The 18,991-nt window shown below is 50.2% G+C and overlaps 6 protein-coding genes across 6 annotated transcripts; 2 read left to right on the forward strand and 4 right to left on the reverse strand.

Moving 5' to 3' along the window:
* Positions 1–193: 193 nt before the first annotated feature.
* Positions 194–3,559, reverse strand: FTJAE_2144 (DUF1339 domain protein; the record flags this gene model as incomplete). The annotated part of the gene is made up of 3 exons (XM_037348308.1): positions 194–907; positions 956–3,124; positions 3,179–3,559. The coding sequence occupies 3 exons, from the start codon at positions 3,557–3,559 to the stop codon at positions 194–196; spliced, it is 3,264 nt and encodes a 1,087-aa protein (XP_037210741.1).
* A 973-nt stretch (positions 3,560–4,532) lies between these two features.
* FTJAE_2145 (uncharacterized protein) lies at positions 4,533–5,377 on the reverse strand (the record flags this gene model as incomplete). Its single annotated transcript, XM_037348309.1, has 2 exons — positions 4,533–5,085; positions 5,250–5,377. The coding sequence occupies 2 exons, from the start codon at positions 5,375–5,377 to the stop codon at positions 4,533–4,535; spliced, it is 681 nt and encodes a 226-aa protein (XP_037210742.1).
* A 2,435-nt stretch (positions 5,378–7,812) lies between these two features.
* Positions 7,813–9,650, forward strand: FTJAE_2146 (aromatic amino acid aminotransferase I; the record flags this gene model as incomplete). Its single annotated transcript, XM_037348310.1, has 4 exons — positions 7,813–8,049; positions 8,102–8,135; positions 8,192–9,342; positions 9,393–9,650. 4 exons carry the CDS (start codon positions 7,813–7,815, stop codon positions 9,648–9,650), a joined length of 1,680 nt encoding a protein of 559 aa, XP_037210743.1.
* A 173-nt stretch (positions 9,651–9,823) lies between these two features.
* FTJAE_2147 (n-alkane-inducible cytochrome P450) lies at positions 9,824–11,539 on the reverse strand (the record flags this gene model as incomplete). Its single annotated transcript, XM_037348311.1, has 3 exons — positions 9,824–10,745; positions 10,806–11,319; positions 11,374–11,539. The coding sequence occupies 3 exons, from the start codon at positions 11,537–11,539 to the stop codon at positions 9,824–9,826; spliced, it is 1,602 nt and encodes a 533-aa protein (XP_037210744.1).
* A 1,437-nt stretch (positions 11,540–12,976) lies between these two features.
* Positions 12,977–14,868, reverse strand: FTJAE_2148 (beta-n-acetylhexosaminidase; the record flags this gene model as incomplete). The annotated part of the gene is made up of 2 exons (XM_037348312.1): positions 12,977–13,405; positions 13,462–14,868. 2 exons carry the CDS (start codon positions 14,866–14,868, stop codon positions 12,977–12,979), a joined length of 1,836 nt encoding a protein of 611 aa, XP_037210745.1.
* Positions 14,869–17,423: 2,555 nt separating this feature from the next.
* Positions 17,424–18,938, forward strand: FTJAE_2149 (nuclear poly(A)-binding protein; the record flags this gene model as incomplete). The annotated part of the gene is made up of 1 exon (XM_037348313.1): positions 17,424–18,938. One exon carries the CDS (start codon positions 17,424–17,426, stop codon positions 18,936–18,938), a length of 1,515 nt encoding a protein of 504 aa, XP_037210746.1.
* Positions 18,939–18,991: the final 53 nt, after the last annotated feature.

Genomic DNA, 18,991 nt, shown 5'->3' on the forward strand with positions numbered 1-18,991 from the left:
ATGAACTGAATAGTTCGGCTGCAGCATCACTCCCTTCAGTCAATTAGCCGTATTGGGTTTGACCTCTTCCAATATAATAAAGAAATGGTACTCCTATTACCGCATGATGCCCACCATTCCCAATCTCAAACTCCACTGGCTATAAAATCATGTTCCCAACATGAACTGTCGATCCAAGCCCTTTTTTAACTCTTTAGGTGGCACTGATCGTCGAAGCGACACTACCTCCGTCGCTACCAGACCGTCTATCTGATTCCGAGGCCCCGTCCTCGTCGCCGCTGGTCAAGCCACTCCCTCCTCCATTTGTTACGCGCGATGACGGAATCTGGAGTCGACTTCCGATACTGTCCTGTCCCGATTCTTGCTTAAGTGACACCTCCACCATCCTCATGGCTTCTTGCAACGTTTCACCAGTTTCATCCATAGCTGCCAAGAACCGTGCAAGTTCTTTACACAATTCCCAATCGCCTTCCCTCATGGCGCGAGACAGAAGTCGCACCGACTGTTCGGTTGACGACCCCAGTTCGTCCAGTGTATGTAGTATAATTAAGTACCCACCTGCTGTCTTCAATGAACCTCTTTGCAACGACTCTTCAAAGAGTTCTTGTGCCTGCGGGAGGTATGCAAACAATGTTTTCCATTGCCGAACTTCGGTCTTGCGTGTGCACTGCAGCACAATATCAAGATACTCCTTGAATGAGGATAAAAGGGATAGAACGCGAGGTAGCACGGCATCAACAGGCTTCGGAGATGTATCAACTTCCTCATCTAACACACGATGTAACAATATCTCAAGCCCATGCGCAAAATACTCAAGCTCTTTGTACTGGTGGGCCAGGTTCGAGGCTTCAACTGATCTGCTTTGCCTTAGATAGAACCGCAGTAGGTCTGGAAGTATGAGATGTGTCTGGTCACTGTCAGCTAGCATATTACAATAGGACGCTTGAAAACATACCCTGATAGCGAAATGAAAGTACGAGAAGTTCACATCGCGACGCTGGACAAGATCCGATTCAACTCCCAACACGATGCCCTTTTCCAGAAGGACTGATAGGGGGTAGAAGTCGACGGGAATAGAGACTGGAGATGGCGGTTCCTTGCCATTGTCTCCAGTCGCATCTAGAACTTGGCTGATGTCTGGCCAGGCCTTGAGCTCCATTCCGTCAAATATCCACAGAGAGTCTTTTAGTGCTGGCGGTCCGTCCCGTAAGAGGTTGTCTTCGAGCTGTCGGTTCACGTTTCGCAATGGCTGATCCCGGACACTGGCGTGGTACTCCACGTTTTGTGCGATGACACGCATGTCATATTTCAGCTGGCCCTCGTCGTTTAAGGATGGCCGGAGCAGTACAAGCTTTCCGTCGACAAGAAATATCACCGAGGCAACGGCAACATCCTGAGAAGGGTCGCCATCTGTCAACTGCGTATCGGGTAATATCCAGCTCAGTCCCCTCACTCGAGCTGGAGATCTGACAATGCCGTGAAACGCAATCTGGCCTACTTGTATGAGTCGTATAGAGCCGCCATGTGGAGTAAAAATAAAATGATACAGTAAGTTTTCGTAGGTGTAGACAAGGAGAGAGTCCTCGCCAGAGGTGGTCACAAGGACCACAGGGGCGGGAATTGTCTGAGTATGTAGTATCTGGGCCGAATCCAGGGCTGTCTCGCGCGAGAACAGTCGTAGTTCAAACCTTCTGTTGGCTTCTACTGCAGCAACAAGAATGTGTTGATGCCAGCACATGCCGCCTCTGACCTGGAACTCATTCTCCATAGCCTCGTTGGCGAATGTCTTCCAGCGGCCGCTATTGACGCTATAATGGGCAAGTCCCCGTCGACCAGCCACAGCTACGTAGCGGCCATCGGGAGAGATGACAGTCTGCCGTATCGGCCATTGGTTCAAGAGATATGTGGGAGGGACCTTTGCCGTATGCCACAGGAATGGCTCTGCCGAGATGCTGGTAAGATCTGGAACATCATAACCTCTGTAGATCATCACACTTGAAGGAGTCTGCAGCACGGTCCGGAAGACATTTGCCTCATTGTAACACCCGGTAACGGCATTCTTGGCCATCTCCAGGGACCATATAGCTTCATGCTTCCGTCCTGTCATCAGGATCTCGGAGCCGCCCCCTACCCAAGTAGCCCCGGAAATTCCAGTTAACCATTCTTCTCCATTGGCGCGTGAGGTTGTCTCTTCAGATCCAAAACTATGACTTCCAATCTTACCAAACATACTCCAGGTAGACCAACCTTTTTGAAACCCCGCGAAAAGGCAGTAACCATCAGGTGAGTAACTCAGACTGGTGAATGCTCCTGAAGATGCCGTCGACACAGGGACTTGATGGGTATGTGAATGAGGGATGTTGCCTGCATAGTCACGGACGGAGTATACCTGTACTGTCCCGTCGCAGCAACCAACGGCGATGAGAGAAAATCTTGCATTTATGACCGCTGCAGTGGCGCGATCGTGTTCGCCTTGGGGAACATGGAAACAGTGGCCTTTGAAGAGTCGCTTGGCATCCGCGTCGTCGACCTGGCTGCTCTCTGCTCGATGGTTGTAGCGCTGGACCGCATATGCTCGTCCGCTGCTCGTAATCCATGTCAAGAGGTTCATTGGACGATCATGTGTCATCTCAACAATGCTTGCCTTCTTCTCGACCCATCCCATTCGACTAATTATCTCGGTTCTCGTCTGTGAGCCCGTACTGTCCGGTGTCCAGCGGATACATTGCACAGCCGCGGGCTTCCTTGTTGCAACTATCAGCTCGTCGTCAAGAGCGAGCGCGCTCTCAATTCCGGCATCGACCTTAATCACCATTCTAAAGCGAACACTGAGGTCGCGAACCCCTGGGCCTTCGCCAGCGCCCCATAATATTTGCTCTGGTGGCAGGCCGGTGAGGCTTCCGATGAGACTCTGTCTCCTTCGCTGGACATTGCTGTAATTCGCGAAATGAGGTTTGTATACGCGCGAGTCGGGATCAGTAGCCAAGGAGTAAGTGATGAGGTAGCCCTGGTCTGTATGTATGACGAGGATGGCAGCGTCAGGTCTCAGTAACAGGTCGACATTTCTGCCGTACGTTTCCAGGGAATAATCTGATCGAATAACCACAGCTAGGATAACAGCAGGCTATTTCGGTCAGCATGAAGGGCGAATGGGCCAAACGTGTCTTGCAGGTCTTACTTTGGTCTGCCAGACTGTAATGGAAGTTGTTGTGATAACAGCAAACAGATTTCCGGAACGTGAAACTCGCAACGCCAGTATGGGATGTTTAACAGGGATTCCTCCTGTTTCGGTACTTTCAGAAGCTTGCGGCGGTCTACTTGATGTATAGTCATCGTGCTCGACAGGTCGGATTCCTGGTGTTATCGGGGTCGGTGGTGGCTGAGAGTCGAGGTCATCAATGGTGTGACCTTGAGATTGAGAAGTTGGAGGACCAGGCGATGGCGTTAAACTGGAATCGGAGGGGCTCGTAAGACCATCATGAGAAACGACAAGCTTAAAGGCTGGAGCTCGACTGCTGCTGGTAGCATGGATGCGTGGTGTTCCAATGGGCCAATACATGGCGGCAGCTTAGCTCCTCAGCTAAGGGTCCAACAGTTGTAGATGCGCGGTGCTTTTGGGGGACCAGCGCTTCGATTAGAAGGATATCGCTGCAGCGGAGACTCAAACATGACCCTGCGCGCTATCTGGCTCTAGGAATGGCTCCCCGTGCCATTGACTTATGATATTGTTCACGTATGATGGTATTGAAGATGATAGTCGGTTGTCACTGTCGTCGCGGATGCCCGAGCTCCTGGCGATGTTGTCATAAAAGCGTCTGATTGGTGGTTATTGGCTTATGTAAGTATGCGTCTTGCTCTTTCCGTCCTTCCGTTCCTGGTCACCCCTGAACGATACTAAGCTGCTACCTTTATATTCACTAGGTATCACAACATTTCTCTCACTGGGCATGATTAAAACAATATCAGATTCTCTTCATTGCCGAAGGTGGGGTACCCAAACAGCAACAAATTCAGCAACGTTTATTTCCTTTCCGCAGATTGTCTTGCTAGAAGCCCTGTCATCTACTACCAAGGGTATATATACATCTATACTCATTGAGCCAACGACACAAATGAATAAAACACACGCATCGCATCTGACTCTATCGTCCAGCAAACCTGCCTCGCCTTGAGCAAAGTTTACGGCCATGGTCCATGGGTACATCCAGCGCCTGGGCTAGCGATCCTTTGCCAAGCAGTCCTTGGTTAATCCTAAGCACAAACCCTTGGGCCAGCCACGGTCAGAAGGGGTTTAATAAGTTGAATCAAGAAAACAAAGATTGACGCTCGCTTTTGAAGAGGTGAAACATCGGTCCAGCAAACACAACGCTCAAAAGTCAATGGGTTTTCAGTGGCGAGTGCCCTCGTGGTCCTTGTTCCGGGCAAGGTCCTATCCTCAAAGGTAATATCCATGGTCCTTTAGGCATTATAAATCCGGGTTTCTTCGCAATGTTAAAACAGGTACAGCTCCGCCTACACGATCTTCTCCTGCCTCAACACATTACGCCGTATCCTTCTGCAGTACTGTCTGCGTTGAGAAGAGGCGTTCTGGTTTCGTGTGTGGCAGAGCCTATAGTAGTGGTCCATTCAATGATATCCATGTTCCGGGTGGGCTCGCCTTGCATATCAGATGACAGTGTAATGTCCGAGTCTTTACCAGTTGAACAGTCCGAGTCATGGGATTTGGGTCCAGACATGAACTTGAAATCCAGTGAGCCTATGTTGGAGAGCAGACCCACATGACTTGCGGTGGAAGCCAAGTCCCAGGACAGTTTCGTGCTCAGATTGCGCAGAGATTTGTATCGCTCAATGCCATTGGGTGAGATGTGCTCTCCCTCCTCAATTATATCCGCAGTTTCTTGTCTGTTCCTGGGCATCGCCGTCAATCTCATGGCTATCACGGATGTGACTACCGCCATCTTCAGTATATAATCTCGAAGTCCGACCAAGATCGCGATTCTTGACTTTGGGGACTGCGTGAAGCAATGTGACTGAGAAATGATGCAGCCAAGTGCAACGAGAGCAGCGATAGGGCCGAGACGGGCTCTGTGACGTAGTTGTCAGCTTCTCTTCCGATTCCCAGTCCGAGGCGCCTACTGCTGAAAGGCCGGTCCGTGCAGGAGAAAAGAAACCACAGCAGACACGGCTAGCAACAAAAAGATTCTAGACATCATCAGGATAAAAGCTTTGACGATCGCATACAGACTTACGCAGCATCCAAGTGAGGGTGCGGAGGTAACCCCAGGGCAACGCCAGCACCAAGGAGAGTCCCCGCGGGTAAGATGATTGCGACATGGCGTACAATTCGCCATATGAAACTACCTGCTATGTTAGGCATGTTGGTCATGGCAATGAGTGGATTGGGCTGAAAGGAGAGGGAGGGAGCAGCCCAAAACTACTTTTGAGATTGGAGTGATAACGTGTACTCGAGACAGACGATGAAATCAGACCAAGGAACAATGCCGTTGATTTGAGATTCTGGCCGTATCAAAGTTCTTATATTCATGGACGCCCAACGCAAAGCCCGAAGCTAGCCAGTATCGGATCCTCGCCACTGGTACGAAGTAATGGATGCTAGTGGTGAACGCAGCAGTCAGCCAAATCATGTTCGTCGGTTCGCCTCAAGAAAGCTGCATCCTGGGATGATAGGCTCGGCATCAAGTCTTAGATGTGAGGCATTCATTGGGAATTGTCCCAAATTGGCCGCTTTTCGTACTTTCCTCACATGCGACGTAATATGAGCCTATTGAGTTGGCCCACGTACGAGGCAAAGCAGTCGGTTTGTGGTTGAGTGTTGGGCGGGCGAACCATATGAGGCTCAAACGATTGGCTGACGTTATCTCACATCTTCTGAGCTGAGTATGCCTTACAACCATTTCAACCCAACATCAGCACAATCATTAGGCTTGGAGGCATCAAACCAAAGAAAGTCTTGGGAATCATGGCTGTGTCAAGAGTGCAGTTGGTCCATCCCATGCTGTCCCATAACGACGCATGGAAATTCTCTCCGCATTGCCGGATGGCAGATCGTTATATCGACTATACCCAGGTTGATTGAGGCCCGCTTATTGTGTTGCTGTCTAGCTAATGATGCCCAGCATGCTCTTTGGTCCGGGAAGGACTACTTATAAGAGTACATGGACCCAATGATTTAACGTCTGGAGGGGAGAGCAAAGTTGTTTGGCTTGAGACTGATTTACCATCTTCGCAACACACTTCCCTTCGTGTGGGACTTCTTCGCTTCTCATGACTATTTATTCGAATGAAAAGTCTCAACCGTCTGAAAAAGGCTCTGTCCGCCATGTGTCGCTCATCCCATTTGTTGCCGATGTGGTCGAGCTTCTACCAGCAGGTGGAAGCGCTTGGGTCATGTCAGAGTTCATGTACCAAATGCGCCCAACCACTCATTTACCAGACACGGTGAGTTTGACTGAGTTCATGATTGCTTTGGCAATCTCATGGGAGGTTTGGATCTGCTGCACATATTGCTTTCGGGAGATAGAAACTGACGTCTTGGTTGGTATAAGGCCTGGCCGCAGACAGCGCGCTCCGAATCGCTGATCAGGCTTTCTCAGTGGCAAGTGCTCACAGCCTGTATCATCTACGGTTGTTCGGTTGCTTCATTTCTTCAACGGCGACGCCTTCGGGACCCTAACATGTCCCTCATCTTTGCAGCCTGCGTGTCTTTCGGCATGCTGGTAGGAAAATGTACCGGTGCAGGTTTCGACTATATCATGCTGGTTCATGTATCTTGGGCGACATGTTTGGCTATGGTTGCAAGTGCTGTATGCCTGCATATCCAGTCACGACTGGATGAATAAGTTGAGTCTGAGTCTGAAATTGTGATGGATAAGGGTATGTTAACTGCCCAGAAAGGAGTGGTAAACATTCTGGTCAATCCTACAATACCTTGCTTTTCTTTGCATTGTGCAACGTTGGTGTAAAGCCCACTGGCGGTTGTGTTGACCATACAAAGATGAGAGTGCGACAATGGTGAACTAGATATGTGATACACCTACGTATTTCTGAGCCTTGGTAGAATGTTTTGGAGTTTTCTGCAATCTTGTTGAATGATAGTCCACTCATCCGCCCTTCCTAGGTACGTAAGATCTCGTTATCGTTTTCTATGCAGTGAGAGAGCTGCAGCATTGTTCGTGGGTGGATCAGTTTGGCCATAGGCCCAAAGAGGGTACATTCTCTTATCATTCCGGGGTAGTCTATCTCGCCATGGTTGAAGGCGTGAGATAAGCCCGCTAGGAACGACACTAGGCAACTGGGCGTAGGTGACAATTCAAAGGGCGTGGTCAAGTGCCGATATCGTAGTGATCATTCAAGTAACAAGTGGCCACCGCTCCTTGACCATGGTCACGCGCAACGTAGCACAGTGAAATACATAGACCAGGCGTACGTAATAGATAACTAATTGAATAAAGAGTTCTGACCTCGTGAGGCGTCAATGACACAACCCCGCTTCCAAGCCCGGAGCACCGGTGTAGGGTATCTGGGATACAGCCGGCTAAGATCGGGCGGAGACTGAGAAGCCCGGCACCGGCGACGTTTGGTGCATCTCCCGGCTCCGAAGGGGATTAATAAGACGCCCTTTTGTGTTTTGACAACCTCCTGTTTCTGTCCTCAACGAGTTTCGAGTAGCGAGCTTTTCTCTTCAACATCTTTCTAAATCTCGAACCCCCCTGTTACTTGAATCTCCAAGAACCCCTCAGCCAGCTCCACTTACACGGTGCACAACATCTCATACCTTTACACACTATCATGATGCTCCCAGTCGTGAGAGGACCGCGATTTGGGCCATTGGTTCGACATGGTCGCTCACTTCATGCCACATCGCGATGTCTGTCAAGCGCCGAGGCTGCCCCGGCTGCCCGTCCAGCGCATTATGATACCTCACAGCAGCTCTCCGCTATCGATGCCGTCAAGGAGAGACGGCTGAAAGCGGGAAAGCTCGTGGCTGGAGTTGCTGCTGCTTCAGATAGTGACATGTTCAAAGGACCGGTGAGTTGAGGAGCTGGAGTGACCACTGTTCTGAAGCTCATTGTAATGACAGACTACCGGACTACCCAAGTCCAAGCGATGGGATAGTAAGTACTAAGAAGACACCTCAGATTTCACAATTATAGCTTACAGATGTCTAAAGACCACTTGAGCCACGAGAGTAAAGTGCGAGAACCATGCACTCTCAAGCAAGCGGCTCGCTACATGAAAAAACCTGGCCTTATCTCACTGGGCGGTGGCCTGCCGTCCAGTGAAGTTTTCCCCATCGCTGAACTCGGTTTCAAGGTTCCCGTCGCACCAAAGTTCTCCGAGAAAGAGACTGAAGAGTCGGGTCAAACTGTAACAATCGGAAAATATGACGTGAGAGATCGCGGAGGCACTTATGACTTGTCCATCGCTTGCAACTACGGCCAAGCCACGGGATCACCGCAGATGATGAGATACTTGACTGAGCACACCGAGATTGTGTATAACCCTCCATATGCAGACTGGAAAGTTTGCCAAACAATCGGCAGCACCGGAGCATTAGAAGAGGCACTGCGAATGTTCTGTGATAAGGATCGTGGCGATTCAATACTCACTGAAGATTTCAGCTTCTCGACTGCCCTGGAAACAGTTGGTCCTCTTGGTGTGAAGGCATTCGGCGTGGCAATCGACGAAGAGGGCCTCGTCCCCGAGGCTATGGATGTGCTCTTGTCAAACTGGGATGCTAAAGAACGAGGATCGAGGAAGCCCCATGTGTTGTATACTGTTCCTTCAGGACAGAATCCCACAGGGGCAACACAGGGAACCGAGAGACGAAAGGCCGTCTATGCCGTGGCACAAAAGCATGATCTATACATCATCGAAGATGAGCCATACTACTTCCTCCAGATGCAACCCTACACGGGTCGCGACCAACCAGAAGTACCACCACCAGAGACTGTCGAGGAGTTTGTATCGTCTCTCATTCCCTCACTTCTAAGCATCGATGTTGACGGACGAGTTATGCGTATGGACTCCTTCTCAAAGGTTCTCGTGCCAGGTTCTCGTCTTGGCTGGATAACAGCGTCTGAACAAATTGTTGAGAGGTATATTCGACATGCTGAAGTTGCAAGCCAGGGGCCCAGTGGCTTCTCCCAGGTCATTCTATACAAGTTGCTTGATGAGACATGGGGACACGAGGGTTACCTACGGTGGCTGATGAATTTGCGACTGGAGTATACAAAGAAGCGCAATGCTCTTCTGGCCGCCTGCGAAGATCATCTACCTAGTGATCTTGCAACTTGGACCCCCCCTGTCGCTGGCATGTTTGTAAGTTTACCGCATCAATCTATATGGAAATCGTCAACTGACTCTTAAAGATGTGGATTAATATTGATCATACAAAGCATCCTGAAGCAGGAAAGCGAAGCATTCTCGATATTGAAGAAGAGATTTTCAACTCCTGTATCGAGAATGGTGTTCTTATCGCCAGGGGCTCGTGGTTCTTGACTGAGAAGGACAAGGCACCACCGGGACTCTTCTTCAGAGCGACATATGCATCTGCAACTCCCGAGAACATGAACAAGGCCATTGAAAGATTCGGAAAGGCTGTAAGAGATAGCTTTGGTAGGAAGTAGACTTTGTCTTGGCAATCAGTTGCTGGAAATAGAGACAAATTTTGAAGATTAAGACAGTTCAAGAACGCATCAGCCAATTGATATGGAAAAAGAACTACAAGTACGAACATGCCGCGCATATTGAATTTGTACATTGCCCACGCAATAGTCATTATTCAAATAACACCGAAAGACTAATCCTGGGCTTCCCAGAATGCAACCTTGACCCCCTGACCTGGTGACAAGACAATGTCTGCTTTGAGGAGTGGCTCACCTCCATCAATGTCCTTCATCTGACTCTCCACACGATCAAATTTCTGGAACAGGCGGACCAGAACATAGCTCATCTCAGTCAAAGCAAACTGCTGACCGATGCAGATTCTAGGACCAGCGTTGAAAGGGATATAATCATGGGGCTTGGGGTGCCAGTGGGCCCATCTCTCTGGGCTGAAGATCTGAGGATCGGCAAATGTATCGCTGGTAGGAGGATACAGGTCCGAACGTCTCTGCATGACGAGGGTGGAATATGCAACTGGCGAGTCCTTGAGAACGGGGAGTGGCTCAGAACCATCTGGACCGCCGCCTCGAGGAAGAGTTGTATCCTTGAGAGCAAGACGAACGTTGAAAGGAACAGCCGGGTATAGACGAAGAGTCTCGTTGAGAACAGCCTTGAGATAACTCATACTCTTGAGATCCTCATATGTTGGCGTGCGCTCAGTCCCAAGTGTGGAGATGATCTCAGCACGCAACCTTTTTACAGCATTAGGATGTCTGCCAAGTTCATAGAGAGTCCACGATAGTGTCGCAGCGGTGGTATCTCGGCCCGCAAGCAGAACAGCGATTATCTGATCACGGAGCACTGTTCGGTCTCGTGTAAAGCCAGCAAGTGCATGCAGAAACGTATAGCTGTGATCGTCCTTTGTCTTGGAAGCCAGCTCTTCGGGGCTTAGACGGAGTGCACGTTCAATGTAGAAGTTGATGAAGTGGTTGACGGTGTTGAGACCGCGCCAGAAACGATACTTGGGGATGATGTGGCGCAGTTTTCCGACACGAGCGATGATGTTTTGAATGTGCTGGACTTCGTTGAAGGCTTCTGCGAATTCTTGCTTTGGTGTCCTGAGTTGCATTTGTCAGTGAACGATCTATATCGTGACATTTATTGTGTTGGCTACTCACGTGAGAGACTTGACATCCCATCCGAGAAGAAACTCAGTAGCTACGTCGAGAGTATAGCGGAAGAATAAATCGCTGATGTCCAAGACCTTTCCATCTGTATTGCTCATGTCGACCAACTGGCCCTCGCCTTGAAGTGGTCCTCGGTTTGCAATGGCGTTGAAAAGAGTCTGCATATGGGCCTCGAAGCAATGCAAATCACTCACACGGTCTCTTGTGAACTGAGGCCTAATGAGCTGTCGACTAGCATGCCAGGAAGGGCCATCAGTAGTAAAGATACTGTCACCGAGAAAGTCCTTCCATTCTGCGTGGAAGGGCTGTCCTTTGCCGTAGTCGACGAATTGGGTTGCCAATATCGCTTTGAGGTTCGCTGGGTCGGCGGTGAAGATTGTCCGGACACCAAGAAGACGAGCCTCAGCCGTCCATGAGTTCAAGGGTCCAAAGATACCATCTCTCCAGGATGCCAGGTTGTTGTGCTTGACGGTAGATCTGACGAATCTCACGACGAGATCCAGGCCTGGAAGGGGTAAATGTGAATGGACTCAACATGCTAGGGTAGGGCTTGACTTACTCCAAGGAGCATATGTTTTCAGTTGAGGTCCATAGCGACCGAGGCGTCTAATTCTTCGGTGTTCGTCAATGCGGCAGATGATAGAATAGACTACATAGGCGATGAAGAGGACGATGAATGCCCTCTTGACGGAAATTTGCTCCAGAAGAGCTTCCACAACACCCATGGTGAAGGATTGAAGAGACCTGCTAGTTTCTAAGTAGTAGGAGGTCAACCTCAACAAGGTAAAGTTTGTCTGGTAGAAATAGTATCCTGGGGTTCAAGCAATTATAGAGTGTGGGCAACGCTTCTAGTCATGTGTGGTTGGATCTATCCGAGCATCAAGAGCACGGACGAGGACTAGATGGACAGATGCAGAACCCACTGGCCTCAACCGTCGTTAGTTATGGATCTAGAAGCTTATAAATATAACTCCCTGTCCATGCTCTGCATCTTGGATAGGCTAGTCTCGTAGCACAGCAACTGTTGGAGGAACGGGAATGCCATGATAACCGAGTCTCCGTGTCCGAGGACTTGATATGGGCAAAATGCAGGACAAGACGTCACTTTTACAATCTCTTCCCTGAAGCGGTATGGTATTGACGAAACACCTGGCTTGCTACCGAGGCGATGTCAGTGATGAAGAGGGGATTTTCATATGCATGACCTCTCTGTATGGTGGGGAGGAGGGTTTATTTTTTCGCTTTGCATGATATGGCGGGGTAATTGGCGTTTCAAATACCGGATTCCTCTAGTTATTGCTTTTCAATGCGTTGGTGTTGTTTGTTCTTCCTCGACTCATTAGCCTCGTCTTGGCTGTGAATGGTCTCGCAAGCCAAACCGATGAGAGTCAAGGTTGGTAGGTCAGAACCATGATGACTTACAGCAACTTCCCCAGATTTCGCAAACTCTACTCTCATCTCATCTCAAAAATTACCTTTATTCTTAAAAAGCCAAATAAAACGCGAGGTCGGAGTGGAAAACCATTCTCGGTTCTAGCACCGGCGGGGATGAACTTAACGATCAGGATACCCGATTCGGCAACCTGATCTACAGAGAGCACAAGCCCATATCCACATCCGCATTCAACCTCAACTCACCAAACACCAGCACGAGTTCGACTTTTAGTCCAGCACAAAGAGAACTGGTCCAGCGAATGAACGCTCACGAGTGTGAGTGCTAACCCATCATACATGCCAGGCCATTGGTTGTCTTTGCTCAGCCAATCATCTATTCCCCTACCCATCCCCGGATTCCTTCACATGCCGAGGTGTAACGAGTCTAATGACGATCAAGACTTAGCGTACGGAGTAGATGCCTCGAGATGTCAGTATGCAACCCATACGGTGCCCGCGGTGAACTGATAAATCAAGAGCGGATTATGCGGAGTAACAATCGCGTCCGTTCCGACTTCATCTTCAGCTTCATGCCCCGCAAACTCTTCTCTCGGAGCCGGCGTCCTCCGCTCATCGTGCCGAGACTTCGGCCCCGCATTCCTTCCGGCTCCGTTTCGGGATTCAGTGCAACCGAACTGCTGAGCAAGAGTGTACGACAAGATTCTGGTAATTGATGTTTCGTCAAACTATGTACAATGAAATTCATATGGATAATATCGCCCGCTTCCTTATCCTTCAAACTGTGCGCACTCGGTAGCATTGCCCTGTGTGCAGAACGGCATCTGGATTGGCGACGCACTCACACCACGAGCCACCATGCGCTCGCGCAGCTCAGCCAGTCGAGGTGCAGCGTCATACTGGGACCTGTTCTGGCCTGAGGCGTCGGTTCGGCCCGACCAGAGAACCTCGCCCATAACAGCGGCGCGGGGCCAGACGATAGTGTCAAGGTTGACGCTGTCGATGGTTTCTGTCCATACCGCCGCCTCACCGCCAAGGACAAGCTTGGCAGCCTCCTCAGACAGACCGGCACGAGGGTCGTGTGAGTAGATGAGGCGCCAGCTCTTGGTGGGGCCGCACCAGTCATTGAAGGGGTAGTAGGTCTTGAAAGCCTCGCCGTTATCAAAGTTGAGCCATTGTCCACGACCACAATCAAGGTACTTTAATCATCAGTCAGCAAATGTTACGTTTTCGCCAACACTGAGTCATCACTCACCCAGAAGTTATAATCGCTGTCAATGACCTTGTGACCAGCCTCAGCCATGGCCTTGACAGCGCCGTTGCCGAGCCACGACTGGATCACAACATCCTTGCCGAGTGTCATATTCCACTCAGTAATCATCTCCTCCCAAACAAACGGGGTCAATCCAGCGTCGCGAATCTTGCCGTGAGTGTAGTCGACAAACTTCTGCAAGAGAGGTGCCAGGACTTCAGTCTTGTTGGAGCGCACACCCGGGTCGAGCATGGAGTCGTTGTGGTTGAGCTCATCGCCGCCAGCGTGGAAGTATGCGCTGTATGGTGAGATGCGAGGGAAAAGATCCTCGAACAAGGTGTCGAGGAAGTCATACACGTCAGTACTGTTCATTCGGAACGCACCACAGGGTGGTTCCTTACACCACCACTGATATGGCTTCTCGTTGTATGCGACGATGAGATCCTTGTATGCAAGCTCAACCACACCAATATGGCCGGGCATGTCAATCTCCATAATCACCTCGACTCCGCGGTGGATACCATACTCATAGATTCCGGCTAGGTCCTCGGGAGAGTAGGTGAGGCCCTTGCGGTATGCTCCCTTCTCTGCCAGCTTGGGCAGAGCAGGAATTTCAAGAGGCCAAGACTGCGAGTCAGTTATGTGAAGGTGAAGACGATTCAGCTTGCTCCAGGACATGGCATCGATGGTGCGCTTAATGTGTTCAACCTCGAAGAAACTACGGGCAACGTCAAGCAGAATACCGCGATGGGGATACTCGGGCGCATCCTGGATGGCGACAGGCGCGTGTGGCGTGTACCATGAAGTGCCAGAGCTGTGTTTGAAGAAGAGCTGCAAGAATGTCTCGAGCCCGTGCAGGATACCCGTGGACGACTTGGCCTTGATAGAGGCCTCGCCCTTCTCAGAAAGTGTGAGTGAATACGACTCATCAACCTCGCCAGCAAGAGGCTTGAAAGTGCTCTTGTCATCCTCCTCGGTTTGGACAATCTTGAGTGACTTGACCCACTGCTTCTTCTGCAGATCGGGCTCAAAATCCGAGTTGCGTTCACGAAGTTTCCATGGCACAAAGTTGTCCTTGAAGATGGCCTGGAGAGCACGCGAGACACCGGCCTGGACGATCTGCTTGCTGTTGAATTTGGGACCGGCATCAGGCTGGTAATTATAAGTGTAAGGCATCTGTTTTTCAAGCAATGTCTCAGTATCAAGTTGCGCGGAGTGGTTACAGGAATCAAAAACAGAACCAGGGGGTGTCCAGCATACAAAGTCTCCATTGTAGGTGATATCGATGCTTTGATCGATGAAGAGCACCTTGTCTCCCGTTGAGATCTTCTTGGGCACTGGCCATATGGCGTCGACGGGAGCGAGGGCGAAGGCGGCGATGGCCAGGAGAGCCTTGGCCTTGGACCACATATCGCGGATGTTTTTGTTTACGATGAGAAATGAGAGGTACAGAGTAGAATTGTGAATTGGGTGAGAGAATAATAAGTGCTTATTATGTACTGTATGTATAAAGGGATGGATGATTTTGGGTGGATATGAATAGGACGGAGGATTTTAAGCGCCAGGCCCCGTTTAATAAGACTGGCGATGATCCTCCAGCTCCGCCTCGTCTCGTAAAAAGGTAGTAAGTGAGTGGTGATCCCCTAGCCTGGCTGTAGCTGGAGCTGTAGCTGGAGCTGGGTTGGTTGGGCGGCGGGGTTGAATTATTTATCTCCCGACAGAGGCTGATTTGATTTGATGGGATGGCGTCGAGCTTGTTTTCGATATACATACAGCTGCAGGTAACTGCACTGTCAATCCAATCCAATACAATAGCTCGATGTTGCTATCCGTCCAGGGCCTACAGCTGCTGGAGCTGCAGGAGGAAGGGTATGACAGACAACCTTGAAGTGCGCGCAACGTTACGTTACACTACCACCCGATATTTCCAGCGGTTGCTGTTTGTAGATGGTCTTGGCTGTGGCCTTTTGTGCTGGCTGCACCAGAGGGAAAAAAGAAGGCAGTAGTAAATTAATTGATGGTGTATCCAACGCTCAGAGACAGGAATGGATGGATTGGTTTCAAGGATTCAAATACGTCAAAGGCAAGGTTGGGTAAGTGGGATCTTCAACACGCGTTGCAACCCCCCCAGCGGAGTTCCGGTCAGAAAGGTAGAGTACTAAGCTGCCGTGGTCATTCTAGAGCCATAGGACACGGCACTTGAGGAGGCTTGCAGTGGTGAGATAATAATGGCAGCGTCTGATTGACTCAAATGGTCAGCCAGTTGCTATATTTGCGACAGTAGCAGGGCTGAGACTGAGAGACTACCGCCCGACAACGAAAAGGATTAGGATGAGGATAGTGAGATAGATGGATGGGGAACCAGTCAGCAAGTAGCGGCAGTGGTACAGCCCCTCAACACCAGGGGAATAGTGGTAGCTTGATTCGTAGAGAGGGGGACGAGGCTGGTTCTTTGCTGCAGCTCAAGCTTCATGTTACATCAGCTGCTCACACTGCATCTGCAGAAAGATGATTGTGGTCTAGAACCTGAGGTTTCGACGACCCAGAGCATGATTGATGCTCTACGGTTCATGTAGTGAGTGAGCTTAGTCGTGTGCTCGCGTATATACTCGTTCACGTAGTAAGGTGCTAAGTTCGTATTAGAAAATTGCTAAAACAACACTTGATAATACCGGACAATACCATATTGACTACGACAGTAGACCGACTACCTTAGACTACCTATAGTATCTAGACAGGCTTCAAATACTTTCCTTGAGTGGTAGGTACTTATGGGTGGCGACATGTTGTCTCAGCCAACTCCAACCCCTCCAATTTACCTCCCTACTACCTTGGGGTTGGCAGGCTAGGTTAGTAGACTCGGGGAAAGCTCCAAACGCTACCGCCTGACATCAATCAAGACATCCAGAAACCACATGTAACAAAGCAATGGATGAGCTTGGAAAGAGGAGAAATGTAACCTTGGGTGGTAATGAACGTTGACATTGACATCTACACTGTTAGCCAGCACCGTTCTTTGGCCCCCCCAAGCCTCGCTACCTATCCAGCTATCTAACGCATTGGATACCGGTGCATGTTCTCAGTCTACAAGTATGTATGAGGAAACAAGCTTGAGTAACACAAAGAAACAAACACAATCTCTAGGTACTCTCAGATGACTGAGCAAAGAGTTGTGTTTGTAATGATTTCCATAAATAGCTTCATCTTGATGGGGAAGCCAAGAAAGAATTATATCCTTTCGTCAGAACAACAACCAACATTTCCTTACAAAAGCCAACAGCCGACGGACGTTAATAAATACAATAAAGAGAGTTCCATCGTAAAGGCCACAAAGGCATGGCTAATCGCATGTACTTCTTATTCGTTGGTCACCGAAGCTTCTGGTCCGTGATAGTGTATCATCTTTTTTTTTTGTCGCGAATGAAAGAGCCTCTTTGCTTGCTTAGCAATAGATAACAGTCCAAACAGTAGCACTGTTCACTGCGACAGCACGCCAGTGAATGGACAACCGGGAGACGTTCAGTTGTGCTAACTTTATTACAAAGAGAACAAAGTCACACCTGCATGAACCACGGAACAATGACTGATCATCCCCGTCACGTGACTCCACTGACCCGGACCCATTCTTGACGACTTCTGCGTCCCTTAAGCAGACCTTTGCCAACCTCATCTCTACCTTGAATCAACCAAAACCTCGCTCCATTACTGATTCGTACGACGTCGCAACATCCCCGGATCACCCCACATCTAGCGACTCGACGTCTGCGCTCTTTGCTACATTGCGACCAGGAAGTAGCTCACGCGACGCGATTTATTTTTCTCAACCTATTCCAAAGGACGCGTCCTTGACTGAAAGCTTCGCCTCCGATCCAACTTCACGGCGAATTCTCCCGCCACCAAATCTCACCTCAATCTCACCACATAAAATACTCTTCCCCCCGACTACGGCTGCGCACTCATTCATCATGCCCGTCGAAGTCAGCCTCAACACGCCCCTGGCCGAGGCTCTCAATGCCGCCATCCAGCCCAAACTCGTTGAGGTTGGATGGGGAACTGGCGGTGCCGATGACTCCGCCCTAGCAGAGTATATTATACTCATGCTTGTGAACGGAAAGTCCCAGGACGAAATCGCCGCCGAACTCTCGGGAGATCTACTTGGCCTTGGCTCCGATGATCCCAGCACTCGCAACTTCTCTCAGTGGCTCTTTGAACAGATCGATGCTCTAAATGCTCAGTTCAACGGCGTGGGCAACGCAGCGCCCAGTACAAGTCAAGACGCGACAACAGAAGGCGATGTGGATACAGACATGAATGCCGGTGATGTGTCAGAATTGAATGCGTATGCCAACCCCATCATATTACCCCGTATCACCAAATCACTGACTTTCACTAGACCTACCGGCCCACGCTCAATGCGAAACGGTAACCAGCGCGGGGGACGTGATAAGCGCATGTTCGGACAGATGAACAAAGCCATGGACCGAGCTGGCGATTCTGCACTTCACCGTGTTAGAGGCCAAACAGGAAGCGAACGTATCAACACTCATGGCCGTACACCGCCAAATGGACACAGAACAGGCCGAGGTGGAATTGGGCGACACAACAACCGCACCGCCAACCTCCAGGCTGGTCTCGCTAGCATGGCTGCTGGTGGTCCTCAGGCGCAGTGGATGATGCAAGGCGGCCAACCTAACTCAGCCGAGTTCGCCGCTATTCTGGAACAACAGAGCCAGATGATGCTTCAAATGCAACAGATCATGAGTGGTGGAGGATTCCAGGGTCCATATGGACAACAACGCCGTGGAGGAAAGTCTCTATTCGACCGTACGCAACACCCCGGCAGAGGTAACTACCGCAAGGGTTTCAACGACCGACAGGGCGGCAATAACGCCGGATTTGAGGGCGAGGGCGAGGATGTCGACATGTCCGGCGAGAAACGTGAACAGCTGAACCCGGAAGAGACGGTTTGCAAGTACAACTTGAGGTGTACCAATAAGGACTGCAAGTTTGCTCATCAGTCACCTGCCGCCCCCCAGGGAACATCGGTCGATGTAAACGATAACTGCAGTTTCGGAGCTGCGTGCAAGAACCGAAAATGCGTCGCGCGGCATCCTTCACCAGCGGCCCGTCTGGCCCACCAGAGCGAACTGGACTGCAAGTTCTTCCCCAACTGCCAAAACCCTCAGTGCCCTTTCAAGCATCCATCGATGCCTCTCTGTCGAAACGGCGCTAGCTGCACAAATGCCGACTGCAAATTCACTCACGTTAAGACCAAGTGCAGGTTCAACCCCTGCCTCAACCCGAACTGCGCTTTTGCGCACGAGGAAGGCCAGCAAGGTGGCTTTAAAGACAAGGTCTGGACCGCTGGCGAAGGCCCAGAGCACCCAAGTGAGAGAAAGTTTGTGGACGACCAAGCTCCCGAAGAGCTCATCAAGGGGGAGGAGACAGATGTTAAGCAGGAGACTGATGTCATTGGTTGAACGAGAATGAGAGGAGGAAAAGGGAGATAGATTGATCGAAAAGAGATCACGAT

This window comes from Fusarium tjaetaba, assembly GCF_013396195.1.
Source record: "Fusarium tjaetaba strain NRRL 66243 chromosome Unknown NRRL66243_c0000039, whole genome shotgun sequence".
In the NCBI taxonomy this organism is placed as follows: domain Eukaryota; kingdom Fungi; phylum Ascomycota; class Sordariomycetes; order Hypocreales; family Nectriaceae; genus Fusarium; species Fusarium tjaetaba.